A 16,957-nucleotide genomic window follows, 5' to 3' on the forward strand; every position below is an offset into this window, starting at 1 on the left:
AGACTCCATCTCAAAAAAATAAATAAAAATAAATAAATAAAAATGTTCAAATATCAGCTATTTATTTCATTCCTATTCATTTTCTCCTTGCATCCCCCCAAAACTGATCACAACTTGAAGCTAAACCTGGAGGAATCTGGATCTATTCCCAGTCCTTAAGCAATTTATCAAGTTGGTATCTAAGACCTTATATGACAGTGGTCCTCACAGTGGTCAAAGCTACAATCCCATTTTGTTCCATCAGACTAATAATATATGTCTAGCTAACTGTGAGCCAGATTACTTATAAGATGCAGCCTACACCGGTCATGAGCATGCAAGTGAGAAGATAATCCCAGATAGAATACAGAAGCTGAGTTCTGATCTGCTTTTACTATAAGCAACACCGTGCATGAGTTAGCCTCTTGGGTGCTATTTGGTAGTCTACAATCTTTGCTTCACTACCGCTTACAGTAGGCTATTGACTTATTACTGACAACAATTTAACAAACAGAAATAAATTACCTTGTTATAGGCAACATGCTAGAAACTTACAATTTCAAATGAAGTTGTGGGATAAAACCAACCATTTTAAAAGCTACTAATCCATAAAGGTGTATATAAACGTAAGTTCATCTGTTTTGTCAACTACACAATAGACATAACCTACCTCATAGGGTTGCTGAGATAAAATGAGAACTTACTTCATCCAAAGGACCTGAAATTTTCACCTGTTTAGCTCTAAGGGGTCAATTAAAACAGACAAAACTGCCTGAGCTTCCAACTGCTTTGGTAAACACAACATTACTTACCAGTTGTAAGCCCTCTTAGCATGTCAGTCAGGATAAAACAATGTAGACACGCTGAAGTAAGGCTGTTATTCAAACTCATAACACATCAAATTCACATGTGTCTTTGGATTTTTAAATTCCAAGAGCCCCAATCACTCATATTCCAAGTAGAATCTAAACCACAATCTCCTGGGTCTTATCTAAATTTTATCTACAGCTGTGCTGTCCAATATGGTAGCCACTAGCCTGGCTAGTTTATATTTAAGTAAAATAAAATAAGTTATCTGGTCTCACTTGCCACATTTCAAGGCGGCTCAAAAGCCTCATATGGGCCAGACGCAGTGGCTCAAGCTTGTAATCCCAGCACTTTGGGAGGCTGAGGCAGGTGGATCACTAGAGGCCAGGAGTTGACACAAACTTGGTCAACATGGCAAAATCCCATCTCTACTCAACACAAAAAAATTGGCTGAGTGCGGTGGCCCACGCCTGTAATTCCAGCTCTCGGGAGGTGAGGGTCGAATCACTTGAGCCTGGGAGGTAGAGGGTGCAGTAAGCTGAGATCGCGCCACTGCACTCCTGCCTGAGTGACAGAGCAAGACTCTTGTCTCTCTCGCACACACGTACACATACACACACACACACACACACAAACAAACAAAAAACCTCATATGGCTAACAGCGACCATACTGGACAGCACAAATATAGGACATTTCTATCATGACAAAAAGTTCTATTGGATGAAACGATCTAGGACAATACTTTGCTTCCTAGTACTCTCCACTGTACCTGTTGGAGCCCAGTCAAGGACCTTTTCCCTACATGGCACTGCACTATTCTGTGTGGTTCCCAGGCCTGGCTAAGCTGGCTGTCTCAAAGTAGCCCGCTTCTGCACAGAACCAGGCCCTCAATGCGCACCTGCCCAGAAAACATTTCAACTGAAGTTATTAGTCTGCCAAAGTGTAAGACAAAACTGAGAAAGAGCAATTATTTTAAGCTTCAGGAGCAGGGCAAACAAATTCCATTTTTACCAACTACCTTTGTTCTCTTAATAGAAAACAACACTGGAATTTTTTTACTTATCTCCGTAACTTAAGTAGTAATTTTTTTACTAATTACTAGTTAAGTAATTAACTAGTACAAGACCCTTAAGACGGGCAACTGCGTTTCTTTTTTTCTTTTTTTTTTTTTTTTTGAGATGGAGTTTTGCTCTTGTTGCCCTGCTGGAGTGCAAAGGCATGATCTTGGCTCACCGCAACCTCCGCCTCCTGGGTTCAAGCGATTCTCCTGCCACAGCCTCTTGAGTAGTTGGGATTACAGGGATGCGCCACCACATCCAGTTAATTTTGTATTTTTAGTAGAGATGGGGTGTCTCCATGTTGGTCAGGCTGGTCTCGAACTCCCGACCTCAGGTGATCCGCCTGCCTCGGCCTCCCAAAGTGCTGGGATTACAAGTGTGAGCCACCGTGCCCGGCCGGGCACTTGCATTTCATATGCTGCTCTATAGCAAGTCACATTTTCACAAGGACATCCCTGCACTACAAATGCATCTCCTTTCCCAAGAGGTAGAACTTAAAAGGGAAAAAGGACTTGTCTAACCTGAAAATGTATCTTCTCAGGCCAGCTCAATTAGGGCAGGCCCATTCCTGCAGGCTTGTCCTCCTTTGCTTCCATTAAGGAACCCTTAATGCCTGGGAAGAGTGAGAGTGACTACAAACCTCTGGCCTACATGGGGATCCACAGCTCAGCCTAAACTGCCTTTGTTTCCAATGGTCAGGGGCCTCCAAACACACTAAGTCCACACCTGTCTGGCCATAAAGATTTTAAGTGTGTGGATACATTGTTTCATGTATCCTGTTACTAATTCAACCAAGGTACCTTCTTTGTCTAGACAATTCTCACTGACAGGGCTTGAAATGCGCAGGCCATTCTCTGGGCGACTAGCTGTAGAAAGAGTAAGACTGAACACACCTCTCCTACTGAGGTGGTATATATTCTTCAGAAATACAAGAAGCCTTTCTGGTGTTAATCATATAACTGCTCCTTAAATTTTTTTATACTCCAGAAGATCCTCCCCCGATTATGAATTACTCCAACTTCACAACTATAAGCACGCACAAGTAATAACCCCATCCATGATTCCTTGTGAAAGAAGAAGGAATACTGCTTAAGAGGTTGAATTACTACAAAACTAGTATCTCACTCTATTCTATTGGTTCTGAAACTTCAGTGCACGTCTGATCACCTGGTAGACACTCAGTAAAACCTGAATGGCTAAGCCTCTACTCCCAGAGTTTAAGAGTCAGCAGGTGTGGGTGAGGCCCAAGAATCTGCATGTCCAAGTTTTCAAACAATGCAGTGCTGCTGACCAGGAAACCACACACTGAGAACCACAGTTGACACCTGAACAGTATGTGTTTGAAATGCTTGAGTCCACTTACATGAGGGTTTTCTTTCTCCTCTGCTATCCCTGAGACAGCAAGGCCAAACTCTCCTCTTCCCCCTCAGCCTACTCAACAAGACAATGAGGATGAAGGCTTTTATGATGATCCACTTTCACTTAATAAAGAGTAAACATATTTTCTTTATGAATTTCTTAATATTTCCTTTTCTCTAGCTTACTTTATTGTGAGATTATAGTATATAAAACATATACAAAATACGTGTTAATTGACTGTTTCTGTTATCAGTAAGGCTTCTGGTCAACAGTAGGCTATTAAGCTTTTGAGGAGTCAAAAGTTATAACTCGAATTTCTGACTGCACAGGAGTCAGGGCCCCTAACCCTCGTGTTGTTCAAGGGTCAACTCTACTGCTCTATTCAAATGCTTCCATTTCAATCAGTACCATCAGGAGCTCAAGTCCCCAACTAATTTAATCTAAAGGTAGTGAGCTCCTTAGATTGGATTTTTAGTATTCCCCTAAACTATGCTGTACCCTACTTACTTTCTAAAGTCCTGATTTAACCATCCTAGTATTAGTATGAAACAAACCTTGCTCTTTGTGCTCTGCTTGTCACCCAATCCGAAAAAGTAACATCAGAATTAAATGGTTTGTTAAATACTGAAGTAGCAGAAAGGATTAGGATTCTGACACACAGTAAAACAGCTGCAAAGGCAGTTAACTATATCTGCTATTTGGTAAGTGCTCACTGAAAGGTAGAAACTATTTAACTTAGAGCGAAGTATCAAGCTTTTATAAACATATATTAAAAAACACTGTTCGGGTCCTTTAAAAATATCCTGTAGCTTGGCTGGGTGCGGTGGCTCACTCCTGTAATCCAAGCACTTTGAGAGGCCGAGGCAGTCGGATCACTTGGGGCCAGAAGTTTGGGACCAGCCTGGCCAACATGGCAAAACTCTGTCTCCACTAAAAATACAAAAATTAGCCGGGTGTGGTGGTGTGTGCCTGTAATCCCAGGTACTCAGGAGGATGACGTAGGAGAATCACTTGAACCCAGAAGGCAGAGGTTGCAGCAAGCCCAGATTGTGCCACTGCACCCCAGTCTGGGCGACAACGCAGACTCTGTCTCCAACTAATAATAAACATCATCATCATCCTATAAGCGTTATACCTTAACAAATGGAGTACTGTAATTGAATGAAGCAAAATACACATCCTTAGCCAAATAAGATAGTAAGGTTCAGAGAGATAGATCAACTTCCCTGAAGGAGGTTATGGGTCACCTGCATTAGTCAGAATCATTTGGGATTGTTGAAGATATATTAAAAATGCAGATTTTCAGTACCCTCCACTACAAGGTGTACGAGTAGGAATACGTATTTTCACCAACCATCCCCAGGTGACTTTTAGGCACATTAGCTTGAGAACAACAATGAGCCAGGCGTGGTGGCTCACGCCTGTAATCCCAGCACTCTGGGAGACCAAGGCAGGCGGATCACGAGGTCAGGAGATCGAAACCATCCTGGCTAACATGGTGAAACCCCATCTCTACTAAATATACAAAAAATTAGCCGGGCGTGGTGGTGCGCGCCTGTAGTCCCAGCTACTTGGAGGCTGAGGCAGGAGAATGGCATGAACCCTGGAGGCGGAGCTTGCAGTGAGCCGAGATCACGCCACTGCACTCCAGCCTGGGCGACAAAGCGAGACTCCGTCTTAAAAAAAAAAAAAAGGAAAAAAAAAGAGAACAACAATAAAAACTTACTGTTAAGCTCTCAAAGTTTCTCACTTGATCTTCAACCAACTGGCAAGCTACGGGAGAAACGAGTTTGCACTTCACAACTGAAACGTTTGTTGAAAGCATCTGTATTGACCATACAGAAAGAAACAGTGCCCTTACTTTTTTTTTTGAGACAGGGTCTTGTTATGAGGCACAGTGGGGCAAACACAGTTCACTGCAGCCTCGACCTCCTGGGCTCAACCGATCCTCCCTCATCCTCCCAAGTAGCTGGGGCTGTAGGCGCACACCATCGTGCTTGGCTAATTTTTGCACTTTTGTAGAGACGGGGTCCCATCATGTTGTCCAGGCTGCTTTAGAACTCCCAGGCTAAAGCAATCCACCCACTTTGGCCTCCCAAAGTGCTGGCCACTTCTTAATAAGGAAAACACATAAATACAGACTACTACAGAATGAAATATTAAAAGAGGATAACAAAAGCTCAATGAAAGCCAGAGAAAAGTGGTTACACTTCTGGCTTGGGGTTAGGTGGTAATTGCAGGCAGACTTCCCTAGAAAGGAAATGGAGTATGTGTGACTATGCCATCAATACCGAAACAGGCTCTGAGATGTTTAGAACTCTCAAGGAGTTCACAATACTTAGTGCCTTCCTAAAAATATGTAGTAAAACAGAGAAGTATTGGGTATACCTAGCTAAACCTTATCAAATTCTAAAGATAAGAGGCATTCATTCATTCCAGGGTATAAGAAATACTACTTAAACAGAACCTAACATGGTCTTTTGTTTTTTTTGAGACGATGCCTCGCTCTGTCTCCCAGGCTGGAGTGCAATGGCGCCATCTCGGCTCACTGCAACCTCTGCCTCCCAGGTTCAGGTGACTCTTCTGCTTCAGCCTCCTGAGTAGCTAGGACTACAGGCATGCGCCACCACACCCAGCTAATTTTTTGTATTTTTAGTAGAGATGAGTTTTTTTTAAAAAATCGAATTTCTAATAAACGTACTTCTTAGCGACTTCTCAGCATTGGGTGCCTGGCCTGGAAATCAAGTGTAACAAGCCAGTAGTTATAAAGATTAGTCAATTTGTGTCCTTCTCCTTCCTTTCCTTTCCTCTCCTGGTTAAATGGAAACACTAAAAATTAAGAAATAGATCCTGAGCCACAATCAATTCCTTAGAAGCTCTTGTTTCTTCATTTCTGGTATTAAACAGTAAGAACTACTAACACTGCATCCATTCCTGCAAAACCGCAGGAAGAACTACTTACAGTAGTAAGAACTACTAACACTGCATCCATTCCTGCAAAAATGCACTGACAGTACGATTAAAACACAGTAAGTCTAACATTTTGTCCCAATCACTTTTCTAGTATTCAAACCACTGTAAGTAACACCACTATGTACTCTGCACCTTTCTCTGAAGAGCTTTAACAGCTTTTATGTATTACCCATATCAAGATACTTCATGGATTAGGAAGGGTCAATAATATTTAATTAGTCTCATAAAATTAGTTTCCCAGGATTAGAATTTATTCTCTAAGATTTTAGTTCTTCAAATATGTGAAGATGGTGATTTTAAATTCAAGGATTTAAATTATTTCAAATACTTGAATTAGCTATTGTCACATGATTTCTCACATAGAATGTGAACATCTCTAGCCATTCTGACAACCTACCTGCTCAGGAAACGTGAAAATTATTTTTTTTTGTTTGTTTTTGAGACGAGTCTCGCTCTGTTGCACAGGCTGGAGTGCAGTGGCACAATCTCAGCTGACTGCAAGCTCCGCCTCCCAGGTTCAAGCCATTCTCCTGCCTCAACCTCCCAAGTTGCTGGGACTACAGGCGCCCGCCACCACGCCCGGCTAATTTTTTGTATTTTTAGTTGAGACGGGGTTTCACTGTGTTAGCCAGGATGGTCTCAATCTCCTGACCTTGAGATCCACCCACCTCGGCCTCCCAAAATGCTGGGATCACGGGTGTGAGCCATCACCGCGCCCAGCCAAAAACTATTTTTCTAAAATTCATGCAACATGGGTGTCTGATACAAAAAGATAATAGGAAATAAATACACAGAACTTAAATCTTTCTGCCTATTTCAGGCAAAAAGGTTTAATGGGAATATAAGTATACTAAAAAAAAAAAAAATTTTTTTGTAACATTTTTAAGGAATAAGAGTTTGGAAATCTTTGGAAATCCAAGGTCCTAGGTCTCCAATTTCTTTAAGGGGGGAAAAAACTCACGATTAGGACTAAATGGAGATGTCGCTCTCTTGCACTGATAGTGAAATATTAACTGCCAGAAAGTACCTCCAGTCCCCATTCATGTTGTATGACAGGAGCCTTTGTGCTGAGGCCTAATGAAAAATCTCAACAGAGGAAGTGACTGTATATACCTAACAACTTACTAATTTCAAAGTTCATCCTGATAGGCATGTAGGTTTGTCTTGTTCATCTGTGTCTAGTTACAGATATTCACTTTCTGAATGTTTGTACAAATGAATATGGCAACTTGAACTTTTCCATTTACAATTAAACGTGAAAATTTTAGTTTCCTAAGCAGACTGCCAAATATTGCACCATCCCAAGTGTGAAAGGGGAAAGTTAATCACTGCCAAAGATGATGATGATTAGTATTGTTTTTTTGAGACAGGGTCTCACCCTGTTGCCCAAGATGGGGTAGATACAGTGTCATGCTCACGGTTCACTGCAACCTCTACCTCCCAGGCCTCAAGCAATCCTTCCACTTCGGCCTTCTAAGTAGCCAGGACTACAGGCATGCACCAATACACCTGGCTAATTTTTGTATTTTTTTTTTGTTGAGACGGGTTTTTCCCATGTTGTCCAGGCTGATCTCGAACTCCTGGACTCAAGTGATCTGCCCACCTCGGCCTCCCAAAGCGCTGGGATTACAGGCATGAGCCGCCAGCCCTGCCCCAAAGATTTTTAATCCACAATTTAAGGTATGAGAAACAAACAAAGTGGTGTGTACACAGCAAGTACTTGTGACTGGGCAACTGAAGTTGCCACAAAGTCAAAGCAAGTCAGCACCCTCCCGAGCCGGCCTTTCTATGATTTACAGCAATAGTATCATACTCAATGCTCCCTAGTGACCCCTCCAGCTTGGTTAAAATTTCACAATAGATGTATGTCCAAATTTAAAGAAATTAAAGATGTTCCCTTTGTACAAGAGACTAATAAAGCAATTTCTGAAAAAGGTGTTGGTTTTTTTTTTTTTTTTTGGTATTGGCAAGGAACTAAAAATTCTGTTCTAAGCTTCACCTTTCATAAAGTAATCCTCACATGCTCTTTAATCCTCAATGTTGTAAAGTAAGTATTAAACCTACTTTACAGGTGAAGAACTAAGGCTCTGATATTAACTTGTTCAAAGACCTAGCCATTGAGCAGAAGCTCAAGAACTCGAATTTAAATTCCCTTTAAGTCTCTATTATGGGGTGGTGGGGATGTAGGTGGGGTTGAGGGGCGGGAGACTATTCGCCCTCTGTATCAGAAGAACATGAAAGAAAAAGAGACCAAAGCTTTGAAGACTTACATCCAACCCTATTGCGGACACATTCCTTGTATACTGAGGGCAATAGAGCTACAGAGCATTAACAAATACCCATCTTCCCAGATTTTTTTCCCATATTTTATGAACTATATTTTTCCTGAGATGTTTATCTTTTAAGACTCTTTAAAATTAGGCCCTATTCCATAAATTCTACACTACAAAATTATGTCCTCCTGTCTACTTTTAATTGAATTTAAGTCTGCGCCTGTTGTGATGCTTCTGTGATAATCCTTTTGCTGAATGGCATAAGATCTCTACTAAGATCCATTTGGCTTAAATCTAATGAACACTAGTGAACACATCCTTAAATGACTTTCATTTATGTCCTTTAAGTAGCCAAAATAACAAATTCAAGGCAATTCAATATTCAGCATTAGCTAGACTTATGAGCCATTACTGAAATTTCTGCTGAATTTATCAAATTTTTTCATGGAATCTCCCAAATGCCTATACTCACGCATAACTGTTAACATGGCATTTGGTACTATATTCTCACAGATAAGCTTTATTATATTATTTAAGGTATTCTTATTCCCAAGAATTACTATTTCAAAGAAAACCAAGTTGGTCACTTTAAGCAACTATTTGAATAAATGAAAAACTGAATTCTCAGGTGCTTTGAGACTTCTCTGTTTAATTTAAAATGCTTTGGGGGAGAAGTAAAATAGTGGCCTTTGAAAAAATATGCTGACACAAGACATATTGAATTTTGTAGTTTAAAAAAAATTAACAAATAATGAACGTGGCATTTTATTAAATGCATCAAAAAGGGTCAGGTTATTTTTAATAGAAAATCCATAATGCTATTAAATGGTTGAGAAATTAGTCACATCAATAGACTTCTTTCATTTCTGAGCCCATCTTCAGTACTGCTAGAAGTTCTTTCGGCAATGCTGTAAACTCGTTCTTAGAGAAGTAGGAACCAGATATACATTGGCTCCTACTTAGCCCAAACCTAGATATGAAGACACCTTTTACTTTATAGTGACTGCTTTGTAATTGGAAGAGATCAGTGTAGGCTATGCTGATTCAATTAGGTAAAGACTCAACAACACTAGTTACACGGTACAATTCACTGTGTAAATGTCAAGAAGATTTAAAACTAACACGGAATACCAGTGAAAGACTCCCCAACATCAATCACTATTTCAAACCTAATATTCAAAATAAAGATCCAGTTGAGAATAGAAGCTGTCTGATCAAAGTTTACATTTTACAATGAGGACAGAGAGGCACCTTCATATACTTATCCAATTCTCAATAGTTTGTGAAACATAAATATTATCCTTGCTTATGGATGAGAAAACAAGGTTCAGTGGCCAGACCACATTTCATAGGAAAAATAGGGACTTATCTAGATTTTTCTGAATCCTATACCAATTTTCTATTTTAACACAGCTGTCTCCTCACACCCCCACTCTTCACCGCTACACCCTAGACCTAACATTCCACACACAAAGGGTCCAAGCTATCTCTACCAGCAGATAATCAAGGGCAGGTTGTGACACCTGTACTAGAAGCTTACCAATTACAGCCTGAGTGGGGTTTCCAGAATCTGGACCAAAGCAGCATCAAAAAGGGGACATGAAAAGGCATAAAGGGTAAAAAGAAAAAAACATTTCCTTTCCTGGTCTCTGGTTCTCCCCATAAGCCTGTGCAATCTATACTATCTTCATTCAATTCAGATTTAATGCACATAAAAATGTGGTGCCTAATACGTTTTCAAAATTAGTTTCCTTCATCCACTTCTCCTTCTGCTGCTTGGCAAGAGCTCAGACAGTCAACGACAAGGAAACAAAGGGGCTACCTTACTGGAGTCAGGTTAAGTAAAGGGTCTTAGCCAATGAGATCCACAAATGACAATGATTCTAAAACCTACTAGTCTCCTCCTGCACAATCAGTAATATACCCACAAAGCTTTATAAATTTGGGTATTCATACATATATGATAGCAAGATTAACATTTGGACTTCTACTAAGGGGCAAAAGGGTGTATTATTCTGGTGGAGGACTAACCTTCAACAAAGAACTTTTTTTCTGTAAACTCCAACAGCCAAGAAAAGTCCTAGGCATCTATCTTTGTTAGGGTGTGCTAAGAAAAACAATATAAAGAATAATGGGACCACGTGCTGGCTGGGTCGGTTTCATTCCTAAAATATAGGAAAACGTCAGAATACCCAGGGATCTGTGAAATTTTTTTCCCAACATCATCATTTACAACAACAAATACTGGAGATCTAAAGTCCCTAAAAATGCTGATTGCTTTAACATCTTTTGTTGGAGCTTACCTAGGTGTTTCTTAGGTATGCTAATGAACTGTGTTCTTTAGGTTCCTTGAATCCACAGAAACAAAAATGTTAATTTCAAAGGCTCAGAGGGGAATTAATGGCCTGGTAGAGACGCCTCCCCACCCCAAATCTGATGGGAAGGGTAGAACGAAAGATGGTAAATTAAAACATTTATTACACATTTCAGAAAAATTTAGCAGAGAGATAAGTGGGTGAAACTAGAAGCTTAAGACAACAAATGAAAAACGAATACCTACCAAAAGGAAACTAGGGGTCGGGCACAGTGGCTGAAGCCTGCGATCCCAGCATTTTGAGAGGCTGAGGCAGGCAGGCTGCTTGGGCCCAGGCGTTCAAGACCAGCCTGGGTAACATGGCGAGAAAACTCGTCTCTACAAAAAATGCAAAATTTAGCCCGGCATGGTAGCGTGCACCTGTAGTTCCAGCTACTTGGGAGGGTGAGGTGGGAGGATTGCTTGAGCCCAGGAGGCAGAGGTTGCAGTAAGCCAAGATCACACTACTGCTGCACTCCAGCCTGGGCAACAAAGAGAAACCCTGTCTGCCCCCCAATCCGCTCAAAAAAAAGGAAAGAAGTCAATTAAAAGTTGCCTACCTCCCTTGGAATTTCTTTCTTCACTAAACGTTGAGACATAAATGACACACACAAAGACAGTTAATACAAACTTTGATACAGATAGCCAAAGTTGATATTATGATCTACATACTCCAGAGATATGCATGAGATACCGGTAATGTCACTTCTCTCCCAGTTTGAAAAATATCTAGGATCTTTCTTATACACACAGAAAATGTTCAACAATACCTATTTACTATAAAATCATTTCAGCAAACTATCAGCCATTTCTTATAATACCACTAATATCTAATAGACATTCATCTACAAGCTTCCCCGCAACCCCCAAACTTCGTCCACCCTTCCCAGGCCCTATGCTATCAACACAGCACATACTGCCCACATCTAGACAGGCAGGTGGCAGGGAGGGTGGGGACTGGCAAAATGCTAATTATTCCAACCCTGACCTCTATTTTAGATTTTCTACTGCAGCTATTGGTCTGTAGCCATGGGGATAGAAAGCTGCTGCTCAAACTTGAGATGTTTGAGACATGGAAATAGGGAGAAAAGACCTGTTCCAAATATTACTACTCAAAGTTTAAACACAATACCCATTAGCCTCTTAAGGGCTAGTTTGGAAGTCTCTGAACTCTTTACCTTAAGAAATCTATGTGTCAACTGTTTGCCTAAATGCCCTTATTATCCAAAGTTAATGGTTTCAAAATAATTAAGGGACAGTCAGATAATCTAAACCACCCAACACAGAAAATTCAACTGACTCTCACCTCCACATCCAATATATTTTACTATTCTTTCAAGAGTTTTTTTTTTTTTAAACCTCCAGGTCCAATGTCAAAATACTCATTTCAAACACTTCCACAGCTTCATTCAAACTAATTACATTTGAATTCATTTTCCCAAGTGAACCCAGTTTACTGGAGTTGGACGCAGTTTCCACCTGGGAAAGATGCAATCCCTCACAAAACACACTTCTGAGGAAACAACTTTGGATTTGAAGAGTATCAGTTTTACTTTGCACTAAAAAGATGGCAAAAGGCAAAAGTTGATAATGATGTGTCATGTAAATATGCATTCATGTCCAACTAACATGAAATAACACGGTTTTGGTATAATCTGAAATCTTCTAAAATGATATGCATTCAGAAAGCACAACAGAATCATTTTCCATACCACTAGCAGCAGGGGACAACTGTTATTATATAATTTATATACAACACAGTTGTATATTAAAAGGCAAACTTTTTTTGCACCTCCCCACCCCACACACACACTGAAAACAAGCAAAACAAAATAACTTCACAGCCCAATTTTGGAATATAAACTTTAAGACATGTTATTTAATAATCTGAACAAACTAATGAATGTCTTTCCAACTCTCTCAATTCCTCATCTTTATGCTGACAGCAAGGGGAAAAAGACTCAATTCCTTTTTTTTTGCTGCTATTGGTTAAAACGAGATTTGAGGACTGACCTTGGTTTCCTATTTTCCATTTTACTCTATCTACTGAACCAAAGAAAAGCAGGAGTTGGTGACTGTTACTGCTAGCTATATTATTTAGTTTGCACCTTTCAAGCCACAACATATTTATGATTCTTTTAGTGACGCCTGGATTTTCTTGTTTTTACCAGAAACATCCAATCCGAGCCTAAAATTTGTCTGTGAGATCTGATATGCTGGTAAACTAAAAAACACATGCTGACAAGCAACTTGGTTTTATGTCAAAGTGTAGAATAAAAATCCTAGCGGCTCACTAATTCTAAAAGGTGCCTGAACGAGTCCAGTTGCGACTTAAGGAAAGACAACCACCTTGGAGCATAATGCTTAAGTATTTCCCGATTGAGGATGCTGCAGATTTCATTTGGTGGTACCATCACTTTTCAGTTTCAAAAATGTAATGGCAATTTTCAGAAAGCCACATCATCAGCTACCTGAAATCCCCCCACCGCAATCAGCTATGCTACCGCCCATCCCAACCCATACCCAATAGCACAGAAGTACAACTGTCTATTAGCATCAGAAACAATTCATATTTAATTACCTTCATCCAATTTGATTCCATTAAGCCAACCACAATCAGCACAAGATGTCAAACCATGATCCCATATATCATTTCTTAGAATAAAAACTGATGGAGTCAAGTATTGAGATTCGCTAAGCGGGTCAATTGGGGAAGAACTCCCTATCTCCATTGCAGACAGGCAAAAACTTCAAGACATCTGAAACACCAGAAGAATCGCTAACACTTTAACCTGGTATTACCATTATCAATTCTACAGATAGCTACGCAGCCAGTACAGTACTGTAATAATGACTCAGCCCCCCTACAGTTTGTTCTACCAATACTTAGGAAGTCTTTTCACTTAGACCTAGATATGGTTTCTGCTCCAAATTCCTAACTCACTGTCAACGTTTTAAATATAAATAACAGAGTTTCCCAGCAGTTGAGTATGGGCCAGAATGTTCTAAATTACATACAAACAGCCACAATTTTAAATATTGTGAAGAATGAGCTCCAAAAGGTGTGGGGGGTGGGGCGGGGGGAATCTTTTATATCTTAGGGGATGAAGGCAGGCAAAATGAGAGATGTTTGATTTTAATATATGAACTTGTACAGTTAATCTGTAAGATGGGTTAGGCTCTCTTAAAATCATGCTTAAGCAATATCCTCTTAATACAAAGTTCAATAATGACATATCTGGGCATAATTAAACATTGATTTCTACTTTTTTTAAAGTGTCTTTCATAGTTACATAAATCAATCACTGGTTAACAATGTATTACCTGAGACAGCAAGCATAGTTACTAACACCACATCTTCCAGACAATATTCACAAAGAATAATTACACCAGTGTCAGACCTTTATGGTGGCAGGGAGACAGTCAAAGCGCTTTTTCTTTTGAAGAAGCATGTTTAGATAAAAAGCAAATGACAAATTATCAAATCCTTCCTTCCCTCTCTCCTTTTTCAGCTCTGTAAGAAAACAGAGATTTGCGGCTTTTTATTTTTTCATGCTAGTATCATACAGTATCACTCTAGCATAGTGGCTCAGCTCATGGGATTTAGAATGGTCAACTCACGGCCCTTGGGCAAGCTAGTAAATACACTGAAGCCTCAGTTCCCTCATCTACAAAACAGAAATAACAGGACCTAATTCACAATGGTCCTTCCAAGGATTACATTTAATTAGATGACCCATGGAAAGAGCTGAGATTCATGCCTGGTAGTAAGTATTCAATAAATAATAGCTATTATGGCTATTAAATGTGAGCCAACATTTCTAAAAGTCAACATAGGCAGATTACTTCAGCCTCTATAAAAATGTCAGTAAAGATCAATAACCTAACCAGCTCACAATCATTCACGTGACTTAGGTGAGAACCATGTAAGTTAACTTTCTCACAAGAAAGGGCTAAACTTTGTTTCATTACTTACATTACCTACTCAGCCCAGCCTGACAGCCAAAAGAACACATTCTATATTAAGATCCCACCTTCCTCTAGCGAGGTCAAAAGGACTTCTTACAGCCTCACCTGCACATCCTTTCTTTGCCCCTGTATCCCAAAGAAACATGTCTATACTGTGGTTTTCTAAACCGCAGGCCTCACCTCCTCCCTCTTTTAAAATCGTGATAGGTTGGTTAAATGTACTTAAGAAACACTCCAACCCCTGACAATTCTCTGCGTCCAGTCTTCCACAACCCCCAGCTCAGAAGTCACCTCCTCTGAGAAATTTCCCCATCTTCAGACAAAATTAAGTCCCCTATACTTCAAAGCATTTTGGGTACACATATGCCCCAGTAGTTACCTTATAATTAACTAATTATGTCTCCCCCAATAGACTGAATTGAGAGCAAGGGAGTGTTGTGATTACAGGATCAGCTCTACACTAAGCACAGTGGTTGGCACATAACTGGTGCTCAAGAAATGCCATACTTTAAACCACATTCTCTCCTGCTGGATGCCCCACTTCAAACTCTGAACATAAGGTTGCTCTCAGTAGAGCAGGCTAACATGATGGACTGCTGATTACAACACTAGAAAACCTACTCATCAGCTTCTCCCATTGGAGAGGTTCCCGGAACCCAAACTCAATTGAGCAGGATTATGCACCATCAAAATCAGTGGGAATTCCCAGCACACTACAGAAGGTACCTTCTCCTTCAACAGGGTTGTTCGAAAGCCTGCAAGGATGAGCTTTTTATTGGAGGAATCTTCCCTGGGTAACTGAAGTGGAAATACACAAAGAATAAATGCCTTGATTTGGCTGAAGAGGGTTCAAAAACATAAAGAATTGGAAAAAACAAGCTAGTTCTTGATTCCTGAAAAACAGTGGCTCGTGAAAAAGAATGAACAGGAAGCAGGGGTGGGTGCTGGACACTCTTTGTTTCAATAAATAAAATCTTTTTTTCCTCCCTACAGCCCAAACGAAAAGGCCAACACACCAGGTCCACAAGAGATGCTCAACAATCTTTCCTTCCAACAAGTACAAACTAAACTGCGTTTCCAAAAAAACACTACATTGGGAACCTCGGCCACAATGAAAAGTTCCAGTCACTAACAGTTTAATTTTTTAAAAATCCAACATTTACATTGGGTGACCCACAGAGAACTTCCAAACTTTCTTTAGTGAGGTACTGCTACCTTTGCAAAGAACGTAACTTGGGAAAAACAACCTGGAAATGTAAAGAACTCCACAAACGGTGACTTTGGTTTTAAAGCCATAATTCCTATCATAAACATCCTATCGAAAAAAAAAAAATTAACAGTTGCCTAAGGAAATCTTTCATTCTGGAAGCAAAAAAGGAAACAAACATGAAGCAGAAAGGGAATAACCCCCAAAATAAAGTTTAAAAAATAATAATTCAGTCCCCCACCCTTCCCTCTCTGGTGAAGTATGTGATTTATATAGCTTTGCTCTGCAGAAAGCTCGTTCTGGGCAGCTCAAGGAAGGAGCCGAGGGAGGGAGAGAAAAAGACACAGGCACAGAAAGGAGAGGAGAGAGAAAAAGAAAATGGCGCAGAGACTAAGTCCCGACCGTCGACAAGCCGACTTTCCCGGGAGGAATCCCGGCCCGGAAAGACCGCCCGAGGCCGGGTGGCGGACGACACGGGGTCTCCGTTGCCCCCTCTTGGGAGGGCCGGGATCTGGGGGAGCTGGGGTCCCCGGAAAGGGGGTCAAGAGGCGGCCCGATGGGAACAATGGGGCCGGTGAGCGAGGAGCCGGGACTTAGTCTCTGGGACGCCATGTCTGTCCTCTGCCCGGCACCGGCAGGGCGCGGGGGAGGCGACCGGCGGCTGGGGGGCCCCGGAGTCGGGGCAGGGGGCACACTCACCATTCAATCGGAAATCCGCTTCGATCTGGAAAAAGAAAAGGAGAGAATATCAAACAACAGCCACTTTAACCCCTCTGGCGGCGAGCGCGCGCGGCTGGGGGCCTGGTCCACCCTGCGCCCCCAGGGAGGACGGGGTCCTGGGGGTGGCCACGGAGGGCAACCATCCCCCCTCGAACTGTAACTTCGCGGCCCTTGCTCGCGGCCTAGCAAGCCGATCTACTCAAGCGGGCGGCACCTCGCCGGGGGCCCCGGCCTGTCAAAGCGGCCGCGCCGGGGCT

The 16,957-nt window shown here is 41.2% G+C and overlaps 1 protein-coding gene across 1 annotated transcript in view; it reads right to left on the bottom strand.

Annotated features, from left to right (window-relative positions):
* TOP1 (topoisomerase (DNA) I) overlaps positions 1-16,957 on the bottom strand; it is a 97,352-nt gene that overhangs the window by 79,917 nt on the left and 478 nt on the right. Inside the window, exon 2 of the mRNA XM_011929205.1 lies at positions 16,680-16,725. Within this exon, the coding sequence (XP_011784595.1) occupies positions 16,680-16,725 (46 nt within the window). The remainder of the gene's footprint in view (positions 1-16,679; positions 16,726-16,957) is intronic.

The sequence above is a fragment of the Colobus angolensis genome, unplaced genomic scaffold, assembly GCF_000951035.1.
Source record: "Colobus angolensis palliatus isolate OR3802 unplaced genomic scaffold, Cang.pa_1.0 Scaffold8, whole genome shotgun sequence".
Taxonomy (NCBI): domain Eukaryota; kingdom Metazoa; phylum Chordata; class Mammalia; order Primates; family Cercopithecidae; genus Colobus; species Colobus angolensis.